At 46.1% G+C, this 24,033-nt stretch overlaps 1 protein-coding gene across 4 annotated transcripts in view; it reads left to right on the forward strand.

Annotated features, from left to right (window-relative positions):
• CHCHD7 (coiled-coil-helix-coiled-coil-helix domain containing 7) overlaps nucleotides 1-24,033 on the forward strand; it is a 254,313-nt gene that overhangs the window by 157,464 nt on the left and 72,816 nt on the right. For all 4 annotated transcript variants that reach the window (XM_069220205.1, XM_069220203.1, XM_069220204.1 and 1 more), the window contains one exon: nucleotides 2,241-2,339. In XM_069220205.1, the coding sequence (XP_069076306.1) occupies nucleotides 2,241-2,339 (99 nt within the window). The remainder of the gene's footprint in view (nucleotides 1-2,240; nucleotides 2,340-24,033) is intronic.

Here is a 24,033-nt window from a genome sequence, read left to right on the forward strand (position 1 = left end):
CCGCTAGAGCACTAAGGACTCCATAGTGCTGCATACTTCTAAATATCAGAAAAGTTAGAGAGATCCAACCATTAATGCAGACCCTTGCAATTGAAGCGTCATATACTAGTGTAACCCCCATAAGGTCAGTGCTCACACCCAGTCTATGTAGCACTGAAAAAAGATTTTACCACTCATGAGAATCGAATGCCTTTTCAGCGTCTTAAAAAAAATTTTCAGCCAAGGTGTCAATCTGAGGCCTAGTGGAGTACAGCAGCACAAACCACGTTCTCAGGTTGTTGCACGTGGCTTTGCCAGAAATAAATTCTGACAGTTTAGAACTCCACGTACCTAGACGAAACCGATTCACTGTGATACAGGCCAGGATTGCCGTTCTGCCAAGTTAGACAATAGGCGTTACAACCTGCAGTCATGCGGGTTCCTCCCTGGTTTTAAAAGGACTTGCCAATATGGCTTCTCTAACATAGGATGGGAGGACTCCCCTTTTTCAGTTGCTTCCTGATAAAGATTCACCAATCAAGTTCCTTTAAGATTCCCCTCTCTCTACCCCTAATAGTATGTACAAGGGTATTCGGACTTGCCACCTTTACCAGCCATGGTACATTTCTACTTGGACACTCTCTCTCCATAGCTGCATGCTTTAGCGTCCCATCTCATATATAGGCATTCTTGTTGTGTAAGCTCTCCAAAAATATGCAGTCAATCGCCCAATTCTGCAGGTGTTCAAATCCATCTCATGTCTTTTGCCCAATCCAGAGTGTCGACTTTCAGTTGAGCTCAATTGCATATGGCTAGATCAGAGCTCTCCGACTTGTTTGCTCAGGGAAATTCCACAAATGTATCTCTCAAAGGCCTCCCACATCGTGGAAAAGAATTCACGAACCTCTTTTTAGTCAATTACAACCTCCAGTACCTCAATGTGAAAATATGGAGCATTAAGGGTTTGCATAGGGAAGCACCATATCTTGTGGCAGATATTTCAAGCTGTAGTAAAACGGGACAATGATCAGAGAGAGTACGGGGCAACTAAGGTTTCTTCCTTGTCCATATCATTGTCTTGGTCATCGCCAGCCAGAAATTAATACGGAACTGGGTTTTATGAACTGATGATTAAAACAAGTATGTGCTTTGTTTCCTTCTTTGCCTTTCAAACATCAACCAGCCCCTCCATCTCTGTTAACAAATTCACAAGGCTTGCAGCTTGTGCGTGGTCTACACAAAAGGTGTTATTGCTATTAAGGTCGTGGGATAGTGTTAGATTAAACCACTCCATACAATATTAACATCCTCGTGTTGTCTACAAGGCTCCATTATTGCCTCAGTTCTCACCAAACATGCAGTTCAGGCCAGCACCAAGGTGCGTCTCCTGAAGCATTGCAACCTGTATGCCTGCTCCTCCAAGTACATTCTAACCAATCCATGCTTTTTTATAATAACCCAGCCTCTTATGTTCCATGTTAAGACCTTAATGGCCCTCATTGCAGCAGATAGTAATACAGGGACGTAGGTAAACCGTTTGTGCCTATTGGAGCTAATTCGGATACTTAGAGATATGGCTGCCATCACTCTATCTCAGAGCATTTTGAACTAGTGCATTCCAAACACAATGGAACTCCCCATCCACCTCACCCCAACGTTCAGTGGAAATCCCCTGTTGAACACTCAGATTCCCCCAACTAAGCATTTAGCACAAGTGGAGACTATCACCGACCATTCCCATGTCCCCAGCAATAGTACAGTTGTTTGCTCCTTGACACAGAAAACATCGTCCTTTTATTGGGGGGTGAAGAGTGGTCCCATGTTCAGTCCTTGAACTCTTCATGCGCTGCTCATTTGAAAACTTGTCTGAAATTCCACAACATTATGGTAGCGACTGCCTTGTCACAATCCGTTTCATCTCGGAAAAAGTACTACGAAACTGTAACCAAATGAAGGCATACAAACCAGCTGCTTCCGGAAAAAGTAAGTCACCTGTTGCCTCCTGAAATAATTTTTATGGAACACTACCTTTTCAAGATACGGTCATAAACATTGTGGAAGTGTGCTATTGCTGTGAATTTTGAAATTATTACCTTCTCAAACACAATTCGTCAATATTTAAGTACAGCCTTCACTTAAAAATAGTTTTCTCAAAAAGAAAAACACGGTTGAATCAAGGGTTTGGAGCATAGTTTTCATACCAGATCAGGCCTTCAGTCTTGCAAAATGTTACATTACCATTTATTTGTTTTGTTTTGAAGGAAACGGATGCTTCTGTCAAATGTATGGATGACAATAACTACAAGAAGGAGCTATGTAACACTTTTTTTATGAAATACAAAAATTGTAGAAAATTTTGGGTAAGCAAAATCACTTTTTATTAAACTTTTCAAGTAACCTAATATTTTGCAAACTGTATGTCGTGATTTCTAGCTCATGCTGTAATTTCGCTATAATGTGGCCTTAATTTTTGAAAGAGAACGTGATATATAGTATTACTTGGTTTGGCTCAATGCAGTGATGTATGTGCAGCTTCCAGGTCCTAGAATGTTCACCCAGTCACAACACATTTTTCTTTCAGTGTATATAGAATGATTGTCTAAGATTGGATAATGTTTGCTTATTCGTTTTAAGTATTCTTCCGTAGCCCAGTTCCCCAAGGCCTGAGTGCAGTTAACACTACAGGAAAAAATGAAGGTATTAGTGCACACACATTTTACTAAAAACAAAGCTCTGAAATACCCAATGCTTAGCTGTTCTTCAGCTCTCAGATTCGTGACCCAACGCAGCAGCAGATGAACTGCAAATGTTCCCTTGTCAGGAAGCTTTATATGAATAATGGTAGGTAGGCTAATCTCGCAGGTCTCTTTCAAGTTATACCATGACACTTTAGTTCAAGGATATATTGGGCCTCTGCCATGTTGTGCATTAAAGTGAGTTAATGAAATTCAGTTTGAAATTTTACAGAAAACTGCAGTTTCTCAGAATGACTTCAAATGTTGGAATGTTTCCATTTATATCACCTGTCCTGGTACACTACATTGGACGTACTTTGACTAAACCAAAAGTCTCTCTCTAATTCCTTCACGAAAGAGATTATAATAATCCAGTTCTTTAGAAGACATTACAACAGCCGATTTTATCACAGCACATGGTAAGAATGTTTAGACTGAAGCCCCATTAATGCAAAGAACTCTGAAGACCCAACAACTACCTACTCTGCGTCCATAGTCTGAGATGAGTCAAACAGGATTCCTAAGCTCTTAGTTCATTTACTTCTTAACATATTCTAGATCTTATTTTTTCTCACTGTTAGTAGGGATTCATAAAAACCTAGTGTCGAAATTTGTCTTGGTTGCATTACAGCATTCTCTACATTCTTCCTGTCATCTGTGTAACCAAAATATGTTTTTACCTTCATCTGAATCCGTGGTATCTCTGGAACCTCCCTGGTACAATTGTGTATGAAGAGCACACACATAAAAATATGCACCAGTGTTTCTCTAGATAATCCAGTGGGTGAAATCCCTGTATGGGTGATGTTATATTGGCAGCCCTATATGCTTCACAAAGTAGTGTTGCAGTTTTATCTTTCAGTATTACATGGAAAGATTAATTTTTTGAAAGGATCTAATCCAGCTATACCAAACATCTAAGCCTATGAACCCAAGTGTCAAAGAATCCTTGGGTGTAGGGTGTCAAAGGCAGTTAGCAGCTATCCGCATAAAATTCAGCAAAGCCAGTAAGTGCACAAAAATCTGTTAGAGCTGCCATTGAATGATCTGTACCATGAGGAAATCTTAAGCAGTTCTGTCATTTGTCTGATATAATGTATCCATCCAAACGTGACTTGTAAGGTAGAGGCCATGGATTCAGACTTCATTCTAAAATATTACAATGACCGGCCTACAAAGTATAAGTGGCACTAAAAAGAACTATTTTTAGTTCTTTTGAACTGTGTAAGAAGTTCCTTTTTTCTGTTTGTGAAAAAGTGCCAATTGCTTCTATGGATCGCGGCCACTGGAGACCACTGTAAACATATTATGTGACAAACTGCAAAAATGTCCTATCTAAAGCGATTTAACACACCACACAGTGAAAGCACAGTGACTGCATTTCTTGTAAACCTAATAAAAAAATCTAATAGATTTCAGATTGGGCTTAATGCACCTCGATTAGAATAAAGTGCATTCCTTTATTTGAAGCTAATGACTTTGCAATGTTTTCCATGTATGCATTATGTTTTGGACAATTCTGATTTAGTTTTGTATATATTTATTAAACTTTTAAGGAATTTGGGGAAACACCGTGAACCATCTCCATTCTATGCAAAGAATATCCCGTTCCACCTGTTTTTGACCTGAGTCTTGTTCTCTTTCAGATCCATAATTATAGTTAGCCATGTTATTTTCTTTTTTTGGCATTGCAAAGAAAAATTAGCATAACATTACTCATTGATTCAAGATTCAGCCTGCCACCAGGTCACACACCCCACTCATGCCATCTCTCACTGAAGTATAGGTTTTGGCAGTGTTGCTGGTCAGTTGAGTTGTACCATCTTAATGTATTCTGATGGATACAACTACCTGTGGATTCCTCACCTAATGAATACTCCCATGGTGCCAGCATTCGACGGAAATCTTCTTCCTAGTCTCTGCACGTCGACGAGGACGTCACTCTAGCCCACGCAACGCCGTCTGACGTCATACAGGCAATAAGAGGTCCTCGACGACGTGCCGACGTCAGTTCCCTTTTTTCCGTGCATTCGAAACCGTTATCTTCGAGGGAGCAACTGTTACTTTTGTGGTTACAGTGTATTTTTCGCTGCGTAATCCTTCTCTGCAGTAATAATGTCGCAGAGAAAGTCGGGTTTCAAGCCTTGTCGAGAGTGTGGGGGCAAGATGTCCGTTACAGATCCTCACTCCGACTGCCTTTGGTGTTTGAGCTCCGACCACGACGTCTCAACTTGCGATTCATGCCAGCACATGAATCCGAAGGCCCTCAAGGAACGTGAGGCTAAGTTGTTTATGGCGAAGTCGAAGAAAGAAAAGCATCACAAGAAGTCTTCTTCGCCAAGGCATCGGCGTCATCGAGACTCCCGGCGCTGTAGAGATTCACGGCGCCATTCAAGCAAGGAGACTCGTTCCAGGTCGCCTTCGGATCGGCGCCGGAGGACTTGGGAGATCAGTCCCACGGTCACGCCGCATCCGTCGACGCCGTTGCCCTCTCCAGCGTCACCGACTTCACCTGGGCAGGCGTCGGTGATTGAGGTGTTGCAGCCTCTTGTGTTGTCTCCGGCGTCGCAGACGTCGAGGCCGGCGTCGGGGTCGCCTTCGATACAGGCACCCCAGTATCCGGCTTTTCCCACCCCTGGAGCCGATAGTACCGCATTCCTAAATGCGATGTATACCATCTTCCAACAGATGGCTCCAGGGGGTGCTCCGGCTGGTCCTTTGGCCTTTTCATTGGGTGATCCTGCGCCTCTATGGCCGGCACCCTTTATGCCCTTTCTCCCTTTTGGGAACGTGGGCTCGGCGCCGGTGTCGGCGCCGGTGGCCGCTCCGGTGGCTTCAGAGGGATTGGCCCTGGAGATTTCCATCCCGTCGACGTCGGGATTTCGTCCTGTGACTCCGGTGGGTCCATCTGCTCCAAGTTCTCTTCGTCCTGCTCTTTCATCGGCGTCGAAGTTGCCTGTGGCGCCGGACGCGGCGTCGGTTGCTTCTGGGGATCGGCGCCGATCTTCGGCGGAGGCCATGTCGACTCCGCGTATCGAGCAGAGGCTACATTCGAGGAGACTGGCTCTTCGTCTATTGGAAGAGCAGGAGTGCCAACGAGTCCTGGAGGAAGGAGAACTGGAGGACTCTGGTGATGGGCTGCATGGTCTGGATACAGCCAGTGGGCTGGACACTTCCCCTGAGTGGGATCTTTCGTCTCCAGGGGAATATACGGAGGAGGCGGCTTCCTTTCACGCTGTAGTACGGAAGGCAGCTAACTTTCTGGACCTGCCTTTGCCGGTGGCAGAGGCAAAGCAGAATCTTCTAACAGAGGTGCTACATCCGGCCTCTGCTGCAGCGGAGCCTCTCTTGCCGTTTAATGAGTCTTTGCTTGATCCTGTGCTAGAGGTGTGGAAGAGCCCAGTATCTTCCTCAGCGGTTCATAGGGCTGTGGCCAGGAGGTATCGAGCTGCGCCATCTGACCCTGGCTTTCTTTCTAGACACCCTACACCGGAGAGCTTGGTGTGCAAGCCTCCTGTTCATCAAAATCAGCGCCTGGATCTTTCCCGACGGTGCCTGGAGACAGGAACTCGAAAAAGCTGGATGCGCAGTCCAAGAAATTTTTTTCATCCTGCAGTCTGGCGTTGAAGGCCACCAAAGCAACTTGCATTCTGGGGAGATACATCCATGCTCTTATGGATGACATTTCGTCATCATTTACAGAGCTTCCCCAGGGTCTTTTGGAAGTTGTTTCGGACGCCCAGGCTGCCGCGACCCAGATTATTCAGTCTGGGCTGGACACGACCGACTCGGTGGCTAGGGCAATGGGCACGGCTGTGGTGGCAAGGAGACAGGCCTGGCTCTGTAATTCGGGGTTTTCTGCGGATGTGCAGTCAACCCTATTGGACCTCCTGTTTGATGGGGACAAACTGTTTGGGGCCAAGGCAGATTCGGCCTTGGAGCGATTTAAGGAGAGCAGGGCCACAGCCAAATCGTTAGGGCTCCAAGCTCCTTCTTCCTCTGCCTCTTCCAGATTTTTCAGGAGGTTTCGTGGATTTGGGCATGGCTCTTCCTCCTCTTCCTTTCGGGGGAGATTCCAGCAACCTGCCTCTTCCCATCCCTATAGATCTTTTAGAGGGAGAGGTAGGGCCCGCACCAGAGGAGCCTCTCAGCAGCACTCTGCCTCTTCCTCGTCCTCTGGAGGGGTGCAGCAGGGAAAGCAGCCTTAGGCTTCCACCATTTCCCACTCACTCCTCTCCTGTAGGGGGAAGATTACGGCATTTTCTCCGCAAGTGGAAGACTATTACAACGGACACTTGGGTTCTCAGTATTGTGGGAAAAGGCTACACCCTTCCCTTTCGGGAGTTCCCGCCCCCATCCCGCCTCGCCCATCTTATTGTTCAGAAGAACACCTCCTGTTGGTAGAACAGGAGGTACAAGTCTTCCTTTCAAAGGGCGCGGTGGAGTTGGTCCCAGAGCAGGAAAGGGGTCGAGGTTGTTACTCAAGGTATTTCCTGATTCCCAAGAAGGATGGTCGGTTGAGACCAATCCTGGATCTGAGGATCTTGAATTGGTTCCTCAAACAGGAAAAGTTCAAGATGCTGACCCTAGCTCAGGTGCTTTTGGCGTTGAACAAAGAAGATTGGATGGTGTCTGTCGACTTGCAGGATGCTTACTTTCATATCCCGATACTCAAGTCACACAGGAAGTATCTCCGGTTTGTGGTAGGATCGCAGCACTATCAGTTTGCGGTCCTTCCGCTTGGTCTTACTTCAGCACCTCGAGTCTTCACGAAGGTGATGTCTGTGGTTGCGGCAGAGCTCAGAAGGAAGGGGATAGCAGTATTCCCTTACTTGGACGACTGGTTGATCAAAGCCAAGTCTCCGGAGCTTGTGTTGCATCATCTGCAGTCAACGACTCGGTTGTTGTTCGACCTGGGCTTTTCGGTGAACGAGCCCAAATCTCACCTGGAGCCCTCTCAGCGCCTCCTGTTCATAGGGGCAGTACTGGATACAACATTGAGTCGAGCCTTTCCTCCGCCTCAGCGGATTCAAGATATTCAGGAATTGGTTCCAATGTTTCGAAGTGGAGCGGTAGTTCCAGTCCTCAAGGTCCTTCGTCTGCTCGGTCTGTTTGCCTCCTGCACTCTGTTGGTCATGCATGCTCGCTGGCACATGAGGGCTCTTCAGTGGTGCCTCCGAAGGCAGTGGTCTCAACACAAAGGAGATCTAGAAGGTGCTGTCAAGATCTCCAGAGATGCTGCTGTGGACTTGAAGTGGTGGATTGCGAGCAACAATCTTTCACAAGGAAAGCAGTTCGCGCAGTCGCCACCAGTGGCCACGGTCATAACGGATGCTTCCACTCTAGGGTGGGGAGCTCATCTGGGGGATCTGGAGATCAAAGGCCTTTGGTCTCCAGAGGAACAGATGTTTCACATCAATCTGTTAGAGTTGCGGGCTGTACGTCTGGCTCTCAAGGCCTTCCTCCCTTCCCTTCGTGGTCAGTCGGTACAGGTCCTGACGGACAATACTACCACGATATGGTACATAAACAAACAGGGAGGAGTAGGGTCGTACCTTCTCTGCAGAGAAGCTCTTCGACTATGGTCCTGGGCAAAGGACCATCAGATTTGCTTGGTAGCAAATCATCTGGCCGGGGTCTTGAATGTACGTGCGGACGGTCTGTCGCCAATTCTCGGCAGACCACGAGTGGCGTCTCCATCCAGATCAAGCCCGTTTGAGCTTCCAAAGGTGGGGGTTTCCTTGGGTAGATCTGTTTGCCACTCTGGCGAACGCGCATTGTCCTTTATTCTGCAGCCTCCAGTATCCGATGCAGGGAGCGTTGGGGGACGCGTTTCAAATAACCTGGTGCGGCCAGTTGCTTTACGCGTTTCCGCCCATACCCTTGATTCCTCGAGTATTGAGGAAGATTCGCCAAGACCGGGCGCTAGTCATCTTAATAGCTCCGGATTGGCCAAGGAGGGTGTGGTACTCCGACCTTCTCCAACTCTCAATGTGCCCTCCGCTCCGTCTCCCTTTCAGGGCAGACCTCCTCTCGCAGTCGCAGGGGCAGGTTTTACACCCCAACCTCCAGAGTCTGCACCTACATGCCTGGAGATTGAACGGGGCAACCTGAGTTCCTTCTCTCTTCCGCCTGATGTAGTGGATGTTATATTAGAGGCCAGGCGACACTCCACTAAATCTATCTACGCTAATAGGTGGTCTAAATTTGTTGCGTGGTGTGGAGAGAGGCAGATTGATCCCTTACATGCTCATCTATCGGACGTTTTGTCTTTTGCTCTGTCTCTAGCGCAGAAAGGTTGTGCAGTGGCTACCATTAAGGGTTATTTGTCGGCCTTGTCAGCCTTCATTTGTCTTCCAGACCAACCATCGTGATTTAAATCCCCTATTGTTATCAGATTCTTGAAAGGTCTTCTAAATAAATATCCTCCAAAACCATTCGTTATGCCGCAATGGGATTTGTCCTTGGTCCTGACTTTCCTTATGGGGTCCCCTTTTGAGCCTATGCATTCTTGCCCCTTAAGGTATTTGGTTATAAAAACAGTTTTCCTGGTAGCTATAACATCTGCAAGGAGAGTGAGTGAGTTGCAGGCCTTATCGGTAAAGCCCCCTTATACAACTTTTTATGGGGATAAGGTGATGTTGAGGACCAAGGCTGCTTTCCTCCCGAAGGTTGTTTCACCGTTCCATTTGGCTCAGACAATTACTTTGTCCACGTTCTATCCTCCGCCTCATCCTTCTAAAGAGGAAGAAAGACTGCACCGTCTGGACCCAAAGAGGGCGTTGAGCTTCTTTATTGATAGAACAAAGGATTTCAGGCTGGAGGATCAGCTGTTCATCGGGTACGTGGGGAAGAGGAGAGGAAAGGCAGTCCACAAGAGAACACTCTCCAGGTGGGTTCTTCTTTGCATTAAAATCGGTTACTCTTTGGCAAAGAAGGATCCTCCTGAGGGCATTAGAGCTCATTCCACCAGAGCTAAGTCGGCCACTTCGGCCTTGGCCAGAGGTGTTCCTGTGGTCGACATCTGCAAGGCCGCAACTTGGTCGTCCCTTCACACTTTTGCGAAACATTACTGTTTGGACTCTGAGGTCAGAAGGGACGGCCATTTTGCACGGTCAGTGCTGCAGGATTTCTTGGTTTGACCATTTAGGCACCCGCCACCGGGCGTGGTACTGCTTTGGGACTCTATTCATTAGGTGAGGAATCCACAGGTAGTTGTATTCATCAGAAGAACGAGTTACTTACCTTCGGTAACGACTTTTCTGGTGGATACATTAGCTACCTGTGGATTCCTCACGGTCCCACCCGCCTCCCCGTTGCCTTTCTGGTCTTACCAAGTAATCCTTGAGTGCGCTCCTCTTGGTCTTCAAGGTTGCAATAGATGTTGTGTATATATGGATACTTGTGTATATTTATCTGTATATATATATGTATATATCTTTGTGTATATACATGATTTGCATATATTTGTTAGTTAAAAAAAAAAAAAGTTATATTAAATTTACAGCTATTCATTGCAATATTGTGTATTTTACAAGGTTATGGGATGTTGCCTTGCTCTTTCATTGCATTGGGTTGTTGTTCTCATGCACGTAAAAAATGTTGGTACTGACGTCGGCACGTCGTCGAGGACCTCTTATTGCCTGTATGACGTCGGACGGCGTCGCGTGGGCTAGAGTGACGTCCTCGTCGACATGCAGAGACTAGGAAAAAGATTTCCGTCGAATGCTGGCGCCATGAGAGTATTCATTAGGTGAGGAATCCACAGGTAGCTAATGTATCCACCAGAAAAGTCGTTACCGAAGGTAAGTAACTCGTTCTTTAGGAATATGACATTAGTCTTCCTGCCATTCAGACTAACCCAGGTGCTCCGTGGCAATGACTGCACTCCTTCCGGAGATTGACCCAACTTAATGCTGTCCCCAGGTCGAAAGTGATGCTGTTGTTTAATCTTGGTATTGTCAGCCTACATCTGCCTCAACAGACTAAGGGCCTTATTTAAAGTTTGTTGAAGACTGAGCGCCTCCAAAAAGTGCTGATAATCCTGCCTGCCTTATTAGGAATGCTTTGATGTCAGTGGACACACTCTTGAATTTGGCGATCAGTACATGACCAACTTTTTGGTGGATATCCTACATCCACCCATGTCTGCATAAGGCCCAGAATCCTCAACCACCATCAGAGGACCATTGAATTCCGAGAAGTGAGTTTCGAGCACTGGGGAACACATAGGAGCAAACACAGTAGTTTCACACTTTTCCCATTCCCTCTTTAATGCAAAAAATGATTGTATTCGTTTTTAAACTGTCCAGTGCTGTGTGTGGCTTAGTTTAGTGTAAGGTAAAGAAATATCAAACCTTGCATGTGCTGTTACATTGGCAAGCCCGTAATGTTCTGTGGTGCTATTCTGGGTGGGCTTAGGAGAGGAAAATTTCAAGAAGTTTTGATTTCTGTGGTAAGAAAATGAAGCAAGTTGAGATGGCAGGTGGCATGCCACTTATTTATCATTGTTTCTTGTGGTACTGCCATCCGGGCTTTCTTTAGTTGTGTTTTCTTTAGCATCCTTGATTGGGGATACTCTTGGGTACTTTCATCCGAGAGAGAATTCTACAATGTTGAGGGACCACCAAATAGGATTAGACAGTTCATTTAGTTGTATTTTAGGTAATTATAGCGCTCACGAAAAGCCAATTTCCAGTCATTAGCTTACATAATCCAGGAAAGCATTGATGTTTTAAAGGAAAATGTCAGATGCCAGGAATCAATCTCTAGCAGATCAGAGTGTGACGAATGGTCGTCTTCTAATTTGAAGAGTCAGTGAGAGGCAGTACAATAGAAAGGGAAATTATTCAGAGGAGACAGGCCCCTTCTAATGACACAACAGCTAGTTGCTCATGATTGAAGGAAGGCTGGCCTTCAGGTCAGCCAAAGTCGGAGACCTAAATGGAACCCTAGAAGTCGTCCAGTGGTACAGCTCACATTTTTCTTAGCTATGGTATAGCGCCAACTTGTTTGCCTCTTCCTGCTACTCATTAAAAGGTGTTTCCTGTTAGTTTACCTGGAACTGCTTCTACACCTCAAAGACTGTTTCCAATGGTCCCTGTACAAACTCATTTATGAAGCCTGTTGCGGGTTCGCTGAAGGTTGGTGTGAATGATGCCAATCACAACACCCAGAAGACTGCTTTCTCTTACTAGAAGGTGTCTTCCTTTGCAGAGATGTCATTCATGGCACCATTCCAGACATTCCTAAAGATTATGCACTGGTAGGATTACTACAGCAAGGGATCACATCCTCCGAAGATGGGTTCATTCCTTGCACCAGCTTCAGCGAAATTTACTCCAGCATCCTTCCAAAAGACATACTGTCCTGAACAGGACTCTTCTTGAAATTGGACACTCTAAGGCAGAGGCACTGTACTGTTCCTTTCTTCCACTATAACACCAAATAAGTGGAGTAAGTAGTTGGATTTGATAGGTTGTCAAAGAACACGGCACCTCTGTGACATTCATGAAAGCTGCCAGTCCTTATTGGGTAGGATGTCCAATCCTTTTTGAAGTCTTGCAGAGGTTTGCAGGTGATATTTTGAGGCAGAAAATAGAAGACTCCAGGTCCAGGAATATAATCTGAGTGTGTGGTGTGCAACCAGAAACTGGGTACTGTGGTCTTGGCTGCTCTCAAGACTTGCTTTATTGAAGCTTTAGATTACCTGTCTGAAAAATGAGGCCCAGCAGAAGATCTTAAACCTTCTTTTCGTGGGCACTACTGTCCTCATGAGCTGCATTTCTACAATCAAATGTGCTCAGAAGTCAGAGGGAGACCCTTACACTGGTTGATCTCAGACAGAAAATAATTCAAGAACCATCATTTATAGAACCTATGAATGCCTTCTATCAGTAGGAGCAACATGGTACATGACAGTTCCATCATTGAAGACCAACATAATGCAGAGGAGGCCATCAATCATCGCTAGCTTCTGGGAAACCAGCTGCAGGGAAGTAGTGACTCCTGTCTTCCCTCCTCTTCTTTGTGCTACTGCAATACTAGAAGGGTCCCCCAATATAAAAAGAAAATGGCAAGGAATTATGCAGAAGACCAGTAGGTGCTACACTGTTCAAAGACGCTATTGTCTCCGGTTCAAGATCGCGTAACTAGCAATACCTCCAAAGAAGTTCTTACAGTTCTATCAAGAATAACTTAAAAAAGAAGTCAAAACATCCTAAAAATGCAAATGAAGAATATTTGTATAGCCATACTTTAACGATTGGGTGATCAAGGGCTCCTCTCACTGTCAAGCCCTTAATCACTGCCAACCAGTAGTCAATACTCTTACTTTACCTCGGGTTACAAGTCAACCATGCCAAACCAGTATGGGACCTGGTCCACCTCCTGGGATCCGCTCCGGACGTTTAAAGCAAATGAGTGTTTGTCGGTCTCTGGAGGGCTAGTTATGCTTCCGCCAGAACAGTTTTCTGTCTCTCGGGCTTCATGGCATCATGCATTTTTCTGGTCCCAAATGCTAACATCACATGAGACTGTTCCAGCAATATCTAGAGGATCAGTTGTGATAACTCAAGGCAATTAGAGAACTTTTTACACTTCATTTTAGCTGGGATTCAGTCTTTTCAGTTATTAGTTAGGAAATCTGTTTGTGTTTTCCTTTGCATCAGCCCGGTCCACCCCAGACAATAGTTGCTGATGTACCTCACATGATCATTTTCAAGTTCAGTAGACATGGCCCTAGAAAGAGATACATTATCACATTTTTTTGTATTTGTTTTTATTGGTATTTTGTAAAGCATAACATGTAACAGAGATCGTATTGGTACATATGACAGTTTCCTAGGTATATAACATAGCAATTAATTTGCATAATCTGCTTGCACCTGGTTGAGGAGGTTAGCTAGTTAGCCAAATCGGAGGTAACTCCAGCAAGTTGGGGAAGTGATTGAAAAGTTGGAGGTCAGTACCTCAAAGGCAGGTGGAGAATGTAAGCAAACTATATACGATCATTCAATGCATTAAGCTTGCAAAACAATGAAAAAGGAAACCATGGGAGAACAACCTGAGAGTGAGTCAGAGAGCAAGTCTTTGAATGGGGAGGGCCTCATTCCTAGTCTGCAATAGGGCAAGTGAGAAATGGGAGATAGGCAGGGTCATCCATCAAGGTGCGGCACAATGTAGTGGTCCAGTGGCGGAAGGATACTGCAGTCTCAGGAGAGTGGGAAAATATTTAAACGGGTGTTAGTGGTGGGGGTCATCATGACCTGGGGAAACAAAAAACTTGAGCATCAGTGTATCCCAGTTAGCAGCTATTGGCCTTAGGAGTAGGCCGCTGGTTTCCTCCATGTTGTGAGCAAGGCTCTCAACTTCCACCCACAGCTTGAGCAATCAGTTCCATGATGTAGTGAGGGGGTGTACTCTTCCAATGATGGGTGATCGTTTTTTGCAAGTGATAATGGCAAGTTAAAGAATTGTGAAGCCATCTTGTTTCTTTGATTCCATATAAAGACCACCATCCAGGAATTTATCGCCTATCTTAGTAATTGACTTGAGGCAACTCCGCTGAATATGTGCGTCGAGAGGGGCAGTCTCGGAGCAAGTGTTTAAAGTCAGCTGCTTTAGTGGAACATCTAGTGCAGGAGTCTCAACTCCTGAGCAATATTCTGCTGATGCGTGCCGGTAGAAGGTAAGTTCTCTGTAGTATGCAAAACTCTGAGCTTCAGCTTAGCATTACAAAATACTTCCTGCTGGAATTCTAGTGCACTAGCCCATTCCCTATCATGAATCACCCTACCAAATTCACCCTCCTATATATCTTGTGTGGACTGTAACAAAACCTGTGTTAGTAATTAAGTCTTTATTGAGGCAAGTGATGAGTTTGTGTCCACCACCCAAGGTAGGTGGAGAAATTCATCGGTTTGTGTGTGGGTGGTTCTGCATTGGTTATAGACAAAACCCATTCGAGGTCGTTCCACACCAGGCTGTAGGTAAGAAATTGGCCATCATGAGTTTCACCAGACCTGGGTACTACAAGGGATGACCATCTTAAAAAAAAAAAAAGGTTGCGTAGGGTAGTTATGGCTGCTCTCTCCTTCTGAGTGTCCCACTGGTTTGAGTAGGCCCAGTAGTTGTACCACATGTACATAAGGGATGATGAATTTTCAGTATACTCTGTGCAGGCAGGGCTGTGCCACTAAGAGAAGGCTGGGAAGATCTGTGCCAAGGGTCACTTCTGGGGTCAAAAGCAAATGCTCTCAAGGTGAGGGGTTCTGTGACCACACACATCACGGCCACAGAGTGTCCTGCCAGCCATCTGGCTAACCATTGGAGCTGTTCCACGAGATAGTAGTAATAACAAGCATTTGCAATGCAATGGGTCTTGCATTTGCCGGAGTTACAGCTATTAGCATTGTAAACTCCTAACCGGACTTTTCTTGCCACACAAACTGATAATGAAAAGCAAAAGAATTTCACATATGCAAGCAGACGGTCGCTATGAGCGTGAAGGAGACCCAGAAAAGGAAACTGAAGTGTGCCCGCAGTGAAACGTATCTGCAAAAGTGCAATTATCCATCTAACCGGCAAAAGTAGAATTATCCATGTAACAGGGTTGATGTCATGCAAAGCGCTCAACTTCCGTCCAGCAAGATCGTGCTATGTAGGAAATAAAAAATAGTGCAGAAGCAATTCGTAAAACACAGAGCCTTGTATTTTTTCAGTAGTTTACTGGTGCTGTAGAGGAGGGCTAAACACCGGAAAGGGCATGACCTATGCATGCCTTTCAATAATTCAGTCAAGCAAATTTTAAAAGGCAAGCCCATAAACTAACCAAACTGATGGGCCTGGTTAAAAGCCCACCGAGAGATTACAACAGGGGCCAGAGTGCGTGCGCACACTTCCCTAAAAATGAGGGGTACGGAGACCATGTTTAGCCGGGAGTTGTAAGTTGGACAGGGCCACACATCAGCAAGACCTGTGCCAAACAAAGTTTTTTAGGAGTCTGTCCAGATCTTGAAAAAATTTCTGCAGAAGGAAGACCGGGAGATTAGCAAAGTAGTATAAGATGCAAGGCCGCATCATCATTTTGGCCACTGCTATTGACCACATTAAAGACTATTGGTGTGGAATAGGTGTAACAGCCGAGGTCGGGTTCCCACAATATAGATTTTTACCAGAGTGAAAGATACAAATATCTAAGCAGCGTAGAGCGTCTCCCTCCCAACAAGTTTAACTCATCTCCCAGGTTAAGCTGTTGCGGGGGAGAGGAGAGGGACATAGCACCAAAGTCCGCGAGGAGAAGGGCAACACAATATGGTCATGCGCAAGGTCTTTGAGGTAAAATAATACGTCATCCACATATAGCAAAATGAAATGAGCTGTGTCCGATAGGGGGAATTCCCAATTGCCACCCCCCACTCCGGCATGCCCGGATTGCTAATCGCTCCATAGCAAGCTCAAATAGAAGGGGGAAGAGAGAATAGAATGAGTAAAGCAAAGCTTCGGGGGTCTTTCAGTGACCACTGTTGTAGCCTTGAAGAGAGCGCTCACACACTAGAGATGGTTGGCGTTCCATGGAGTGGAGGGATGAAGTTTCCCCTCACCCAAATCAACCAAGGGACATATGCCCATTTAGCTAGAAAGGACGAGAGGCACTCTAGGAGTTTGGTTTGATCAGATTTCAGGGCATAAGTTCCAGGTATTGTATGGGAGCAGTCAAATCTGGCCTGTTGGGTTGATGCTGTCAGGGAGGATCGTAACTGGTGTACCTGCCTTAACCCCTTTAAAGGTGCTTTTAATAGAGGCCTAATAGTCTGTAGAGTAAACTGGAGCTTCTCTCCCTCCAGTTTAGTAATGTGAGTTTCCTGCAGCAGTGCAATGTGGACCCCTTTTGCGTTTTAAATGAGTGGATTTTGAATTGTTTGGCTGAGGTGTGCTTCTTTTTAATGTGCCGAGATATGTTGGTGTTTTAGTCATGAAGGAAATCAAGCAACTCCCCCTTTTGCCATAACATCCCACATGATAGTAAAGTCCCACAACCAATACCTGTGTATAGAATAGAAGGAGCAAGCAAGACCAATGTCCTGCATTACACTCCAGCTCAGTAAGAGCAAAAATAGGGAACCAGGTAACAACCTGGAGAAATACCAGGTACGGAAGATAAAGTACCAGCCATCCAAACAGCACTACAGAAGTCTTTTATAGGCAGCAGGGGCGGGGGTCAGTACAATGGAGACTACCAAGGGACGGGCAGGAGCTCCCAACAATAGGGCATATGATAGGTTAGACCGGTGTAGTTATTGCCATTGGGCATCCGCTAGTAGCAGCACACCATGCATTGAGTTGGGGGAGGGGGGAGAAGAGGATGCTTGTGTAAGCTGATAAAGCAATGGCCATCACAAGAGGTCGTCCTCTGCCTTCTGGGCGACCTGTGGCCTGGAGAACGTGTCATGCAAAAAAGGAGAGGAGTAGTCATCCTCGTCTGAGGAGTTCCTTTGCTGGATCCTGAAAGGCTTCCGCTGCATCCAGAGCTGTGCATTTGCCATTCCAGACCTGGTGATGAGATTACATCTGAGGAGGTGTAGGGACATCTCCAAGATGCCTACGCAGATGGCAGTGATGATGACATTGAGGCAGTCTGCTCGACCAGGCAGGACCAGTGACTTCTCAAGTAGAATTGGCATGAGCCTCAATAGAGTGCCAGGTCTCAGTTGGCTCCGTCAAAACATAAGTTTATTGATCCATCACAACCTTGAATCTGGCTGGAAAGAGCACTGCATATTTTAACCTCCTCCATCAATTATTTTTTTTTTTTTTTCACAGCTAAGAAGGAAGCTCACTGGTGTTGGACCGCCAGCACATAATCTGGGAATATAAAGATTTGCTGGTTGTCTTTAACAGTAGGATCAGGTTGGCTCATAAGCTTTAGGTATGCCTCTCAATCTTTGTAGTGGAGTATTTTAGCCACCACTGAGTGGGGGGGACTCGTTCGCCCCCAAAGTGGAGTCCAGCTTGTCCAGTTCAGCCATGGAGTCCTAGTGAAGAGTGGCACCCCTTGATGGGTGCGGTGAGGAAGGGCCAGCCACAGGAGATTGTGTGGCCAAATGCAGGAATGGTCGTGAGCCGGAGAGGAGTGACTAGCCATATCCCAACTGCATCTGCCAACTAAGAGAATGGAGCTCTGCACCAGGCAATTTACATACCAATAGCAGCCTCCCCAATGGAAAGGTCAGAGGCCGCCCACAAGCCCAACTAGAGCAGGCAGGGTAGGGTAGCAGCAAGGATGTGCCATGAGTGATCATGTCAGTTTTCGAAAGCTCTGCAGTTTACTCTCCCATCCTTCAAACCAACTCCCTTCTGAGCCAATCAGTACAACCGCAATGTATTAATGAACAAATGAGTGGCCGCAGAGTCCAAGATGCCAACTGTTGAAGCTCCAGAAATAAGCAAGTCCTAGCAGGGGCGGTGTCTCCATTGGGGCGTTGCCCGGCTTATATTTTGCCACCCTGGCCTCCTAATTAAATGTGAATAGTTTGCTGATTCTGCTTCGGCCAGTCCGGTTGCAGTGTCCCTGGGGGCGGGACCTTAATCCTGGGAAGCCAGTGCAAGCCTGAGGGGATTGGGCTTACAATATAAATGACAGAGTAATACTGTCACCAGAGTTATCACCCAAGTGCGCATGTCTGGTTGGAAAGCTGCTTCTCTCCGGCCAGCCCAGCATGTGCACATGAGATGGCTCTGAGTCTCTCTCCACCTGCAAATACTTGTGCCGGGTGGGCGTAACTCCTTGGAGTCAGAGCCGCAGCCTCCAGGCTCATAAATGAGCTTTGAGGTTGTCTGCTTGAGCCAGTCCAAGTGCTGCAGTAATAGTAGAAGCAACCTCTTGATTGGCTTAAAATCGCGGTGCGGTAGGGGGTGGGAGGAGGCTGTCTCTCCTTCCAAAGGAACGAACTGAAGAAAAGCTGCTTCAGTGCTTCGACTGTCTTGCTTAGAAAAGTGGATTTAACGTTGAAAGTCGGGTGCAGTCATTAAAACCAAAATTTGCATCTGTGCTTTGCAGTGAATGGTTGCACGGGTTGCGTTTGTGTGTATTAGAGCAAATGATTGTCACGCCATCATAAAAAATCGCTGGCATGTGACGTGAGAGAAATGTAATCTCACTGACCCCTGCAGCTCACATCCCGTTGGGGGTGATATAGGGAGCAGCGATTTTACAGAAGTGGCACAGCTGGAGAGAACTAGAGGAATGCTGAGATGTATGTCACAATAACACGATGCAGAGCACAGGTGCACCTAAGGGATAGTAGAGGGGCCTTATTCAGCCCAAACAAATGTATTGGCATACAGAAAGTTCCACTGGTGCTAACTTTATTGTCCTCGAAAGATGAAAGGCTGCAGTGAGTGGTAAGCCACTTAAGCTACCTTATCAAAGCAGAAAGCCTGTTCCTTCAGGGAGAAACTCCATTTATCCAGTATTGGATCTTTCATAGATTCACATGCTTGAATTTTCCCTGTTGTCGAAGTGGGAGTCCCACGGTATCATATAAAGCAGTATATAATAACTATAGAGTCTACAATGCAAATAGGCTAAAATTTGCTAGTCTATCCATGTCATTTTTTAAAATAGACTACATTTGAACTATAACCAATCCGGCAACAGCACCCTCTAGAACACTCCTAAAAGAAGCTCCCTTCCTCAGATTTTCACTGCACGTAGAGTGTGAAGGGAGTATCCCTGAGATATGCTCAGTTCTTTCCACAGATTACTTTGGATAAGGTTGATTCTGCAAAACCTGTGGGAAAAAGAGTTCAACACATAAAAATTGTATCTATTGCCCTCACCCTACTCATAAGGCAAAAGAATGCAAAATCTGTCGAACTTTCCCACCAAACACTTTGAGAGACAGAGAAGGCAGGTTATTGCTGTGGCTACAGAGAACCAAAGCCCAAAAAACATCTTCTGATGAGGACAGTGACTTTCCCTAAGTCTCATGAAAGGGCTAGATCTCTAGAGGGAACTTCTGAGGAGAGCAGAAAATCACTCAAAATGCATCACCAGTCAAAGGATTAAAAACAAAAGAGAGAAAAAAAAACCAATCCTCTACAGAGTTAGCTTCATCTGCTCCAGCTACCCCCTGTAAACCACTACAGCAAAAAAAGACAAAAATATCCTGCCTTCATTCCATCAATGACGAAATCACCATCGGCGGCAACATCGTCGACTACTACCGTCACCACTGTATCGTCGATGAGACCATCTGCGTCAACAAAGACAATATCTTGCATGCAGGTTCCAATTTTGTCTACGAGAACCTCAGACGCCTAAGACTTAACCGACTGCACCGTTGACAACATCGTCAGTGACGCTCCCACCGTCGACTAACCCATCGTTGACGGTACCACCGATGACATCACTGTCGAGCAGGCTAAAAACAAAAAATTTAACTTGCCCTAAGCCCACTCTGGTATATAGAACAAACATCTCACCCCTTCTTCCAAGCCACCTTCTAGACATGGGAGAGTCCGAGGATGAAGGACCTTTTGGGCTGGCTCATAGTCCTTCGGAACTCCATGTAAAATAAGAGGAAGAAGAATATTAACCCCTTCGCTGCCAGGCTTTTTCACCCCTCCTGTGCCGAGCCTTTTTTTGGCTTTTTGGGGAAGTTCGCGCTAAGGCCCTCATAACTTTTTGTTCACCTAAGCTACCCACGCCAAATTTGCGCACTTTTTTCCAACATCCTAGGGATTCTAGAGGTACTTAGACTTAGTGGGTTCCCCTGAAGGAGACCAAGAAATTAGCCAAAATACCGTGAAAATTTTGTTTTTTTTAAAAAAAATGGGAAAAAAGGGCTGCAGAAGGCAGCTCGTTTTTTTTTTTTTCTTTTCCCCTGAAAATGGCATCAACAAAGGGTTTGCGGTGGCAAGATCACCATCTTCCCAGCTTTCAGGAACAGGCAGACTTGAATTGGAAAACCCAATTTTTGCTTTACAATTTTGACATTTTACTGGGACATACCCCATTTTTACTATTTCTTTTTTTTTTTTTTTTGTGCTCTTGCCTCCTTCCAGTTAGTGACCAAAATGGGTGAGAAACCAATGCTGGAACTCAGAATGCTAAACATTTCTGAAAAGTAGACAAAATTCTGAATTCAGCAAGGGGTCATTTGTGTACATCCTACAAGTGTTTCCTATAGAAAATAACAGCTGAAATAAAAGAATATTGAAATTGAGGTGAAGAAAAACTATTTTCTCCACGTTTTACTCTGTAACGTTTCCCTGCGATGTCAGATTTTTTTAAATCAATATACCGTTACGTCAGCTGGACTCTTCTGGTTGCGGGGATATATAGGGCTTGTAGGTTCATCAAGAACTCTAGGTACCCAGAGCCAATAAATGAGCTTCACCTTGCAATGGGTTTTTATTCTATACCTGGTATACAGCAATTCATTTGCTGGAATATAACAAATGAAAAATAGGTATCAAGAAAACCTTTGTATTTCCAAAATGGGCACGAGATAAGGTGTTGAAGCAGTGGTTATTTGCACATCTCTGAATTCCGGGGTGCCCATACTTGCATGTGAATTACAGGGCATTTCTCAAATAGACGTCTTTTTTACACAGTGCCTTACATTTGGAAGGAAAAAAATGTAGAGAAAGACAAGGGACAATAACACTTGTTTTGCTATTCTGTGTTCCCCCCCCCAAGTCTCCCCATAAAAATGGTACCTCACTTGTGTGGGTAGGCCTAGTGCCCACGAAAGGAAATGGCTCCAAACACAACGTGGACACATCACATTTTTTCACAGAAAACAGAGGTGTTTTTTTACAAAGTGCCTACATGTGGATTTTGGCCTCTAGCTCAGCCGGCACCTGGGGAAACCTAGCAAACCAGCGCATTTTTGAAAACTAGACACCTAGGGGAATCCAAGATGGGGTGACTTGTGGGGCTCTGACCAGGTTCTGTTACCCAGAATCCTTTGCAAACCTCAAAATTTGGCCCAAAAAACACTTTCCTCTCATTTCGGTGACCAAGTTCTGGAATCTGAGAGGAGCCACAAATTTCCTTCCACCCAGCGTTCCCCAAAGTCTCCCGATTAAAAATGGTACCTCACTTGTGTGGGTAGGCCTAGCGCCCACGAAAGGAAATGGCCCAAAACACAACATGGACACATCACATTTTTTCACAGAAAACAGAGGTGTTTTTTGCAAAGTGCCTACCTGTGGATTTTGGCCTCTAGCTCAGCCGGCCCCGGGGGGGGGGGGTGCAAAAATGGCCTAAAATAAATTTGCCCCCCACCCTCCCTTGGGGAGCGACCCTTGCCTATGGGGTCGCTCTCCCTGCGTGACATTGGCGGAAAAAAAAAAAGATACCCGGTGCCTAGTTGTTTTTGCCCCCCTAGGGGGCCGATTGACCTAAAATCGGCCGATCTGCCCCCAAGGGGGGCAGAAATGGTCTAAATACAATTTTCCCCCATATGGGAGCGACCCTTGCCTAATGGGTCGCTCCCCATCTCTAAAAAAAAAAAAAAAAAAAAAAAAAAAAAAAATAATTTTTTTTTAGCCCTGGCGCCTAGAGGTTTCTACCTCCCCTGGGGGCAGATTGGCCTAATAACAATAGGCGATCAGCCCCCGGGGGGGGGGAGAGGGGGCAGAAATGGCCTAAAATAAATTTGCCCCCAAGCCCCCCGGGGAGCAACCCTTGCCTACGGGGTCGCTCCCCTTGCGTGATATTGGCGCAACAAAAAAAAATCCCCAGTGCCTAGTTGTTTCTGCCCCCCTTGGTGGCAGATTGACCTAAAATCCGCTGATCTGCCCCCAAGGGGGGCAGAAATGGTCTAAATACAATTTGCCCCCCAGGGGAGCGACCCTTGCCTAAGGGGTTGCTCCCCTTGCGTGAAATTTACAAAAAAAAAAACTCCCTGGTGTCCAGTGGTTTCGGTCCCCCTTGGGGGCAGATTGACCTCATAAAAAATAGGCCAATCTGCACCCAAGGGGGACAGAAATGGCCTAAATATAATTTGCCCCATAGGGGAGCGACCCTTGCCTAAGGGGTCCCTCCCCACCTCCAAAAAAAAAAAAAAAAAATTATCCCACGTGCCTAGAGGTTTCTGCCCCCAGGGGGAGCAGAAAAGGCCTTTAAAAAAAAATGCCCCCCCTGGGAGCGACCCTTGCCCAAGGGGTCGCTCCCTTATGCCAATTACTTAACAAAATTTTAAATCCCTGGTGTCTAGTGGGCGTTTTAGCTGCCGTATTGCTTGCAATCCGGCTGCTAAAATGCTGAGAGAGACTTCAAAGGGAAGGAAATTCATTCCTCCTCCACGTAATCGGAAGAGAAATGCTCGCGGAGCAGGCCTTGTGACAATCAGCTCGCGATCGCGCGCTGACGTCCCAGGGTGGGTTTGTGGGGTCAGGGTGGAAGGGTCAGGGCTTCCCCTTCCATCCCTGCCTTGGGTGGGTGTGGGGGAACCCCACAGAGGGAGCACTAGCGCTCCCTCTGGGCACACGAGCACTGTGCCTCAGGACGTAACCATTACGTCCTGGGCACAGAAGGGGTTATGAGGGTGACCAAGGTCAGGACTTTTAGGGATACTATCGTACACCCTCTACTCAGAAGTACACTGAGCAACAGTACTAACCGGAGTTGCATCATCCACAGGAACACGCATTTATGCCTTGTATGTTAATAGAGGATCTCCAAGACATGCTATCAGACTACAGAAGACGCTTTCTTCCAGATACCAGGGTACCACCATCCACCCGGCCAGGCACACTTTCTGTTCGGGCATCAAGTATTCCGCCTTCAGTTACTCCCAGAATGATACTGCCATCATGCGCTGTCTCCCCTCCTAGAGATGATCATTCCACATCAGGGGATGACACCAGGGAAGAAGGCAAATCACTGTCTCAGCCAGATGACTGGGAGGATTACATCATTCCTACTCCATCTCCACCTCAACATCCTCTGGCCGATTTTCCCCTCTGAAAGTAATTGGGGGTTTCATTCTATTATGGAGAGGGCGGCGGAAAGATTTCAGCTTGCCTTTGCAGTGAAGCATTTAGATTGCTTCTGATATGATTTTAAAGTTCAGGCTCGAAAATCAATAAGGTCCATTCCCATCATTGACCACTTATGGCAGGAAGGTGTTAGAATTATGAAGAACCCCGCTGCGGTGCCAGCAGTCCTACCACGTATTGACAAAAAATACTGTGCTCCTGATGATTCTCCTGCGTGCCTCATGGGACATCCTAGGACGGATTCTGTAATCTCACAAGCTGCGCAAAGATGATCTAAAAATCCAGCAGCTTCCATTTCAGTACC

The sequence above is a fragment of the Pleurodeles waltl genome, chromosome 2_2, assembly GCF_031143425.1.
Source record: "Pleurodeles waltl isolate 20211129_DDA chromosome 2_2, aPleWal1.hap1.20221129, whole genome shotgun sequence".
Lineage (NCBI taxonomy): Eukaryota > Metazoa > Chordata > Amphibia > Caudata > Salamandridae > Pleurodeles > Pleurodeles waltl.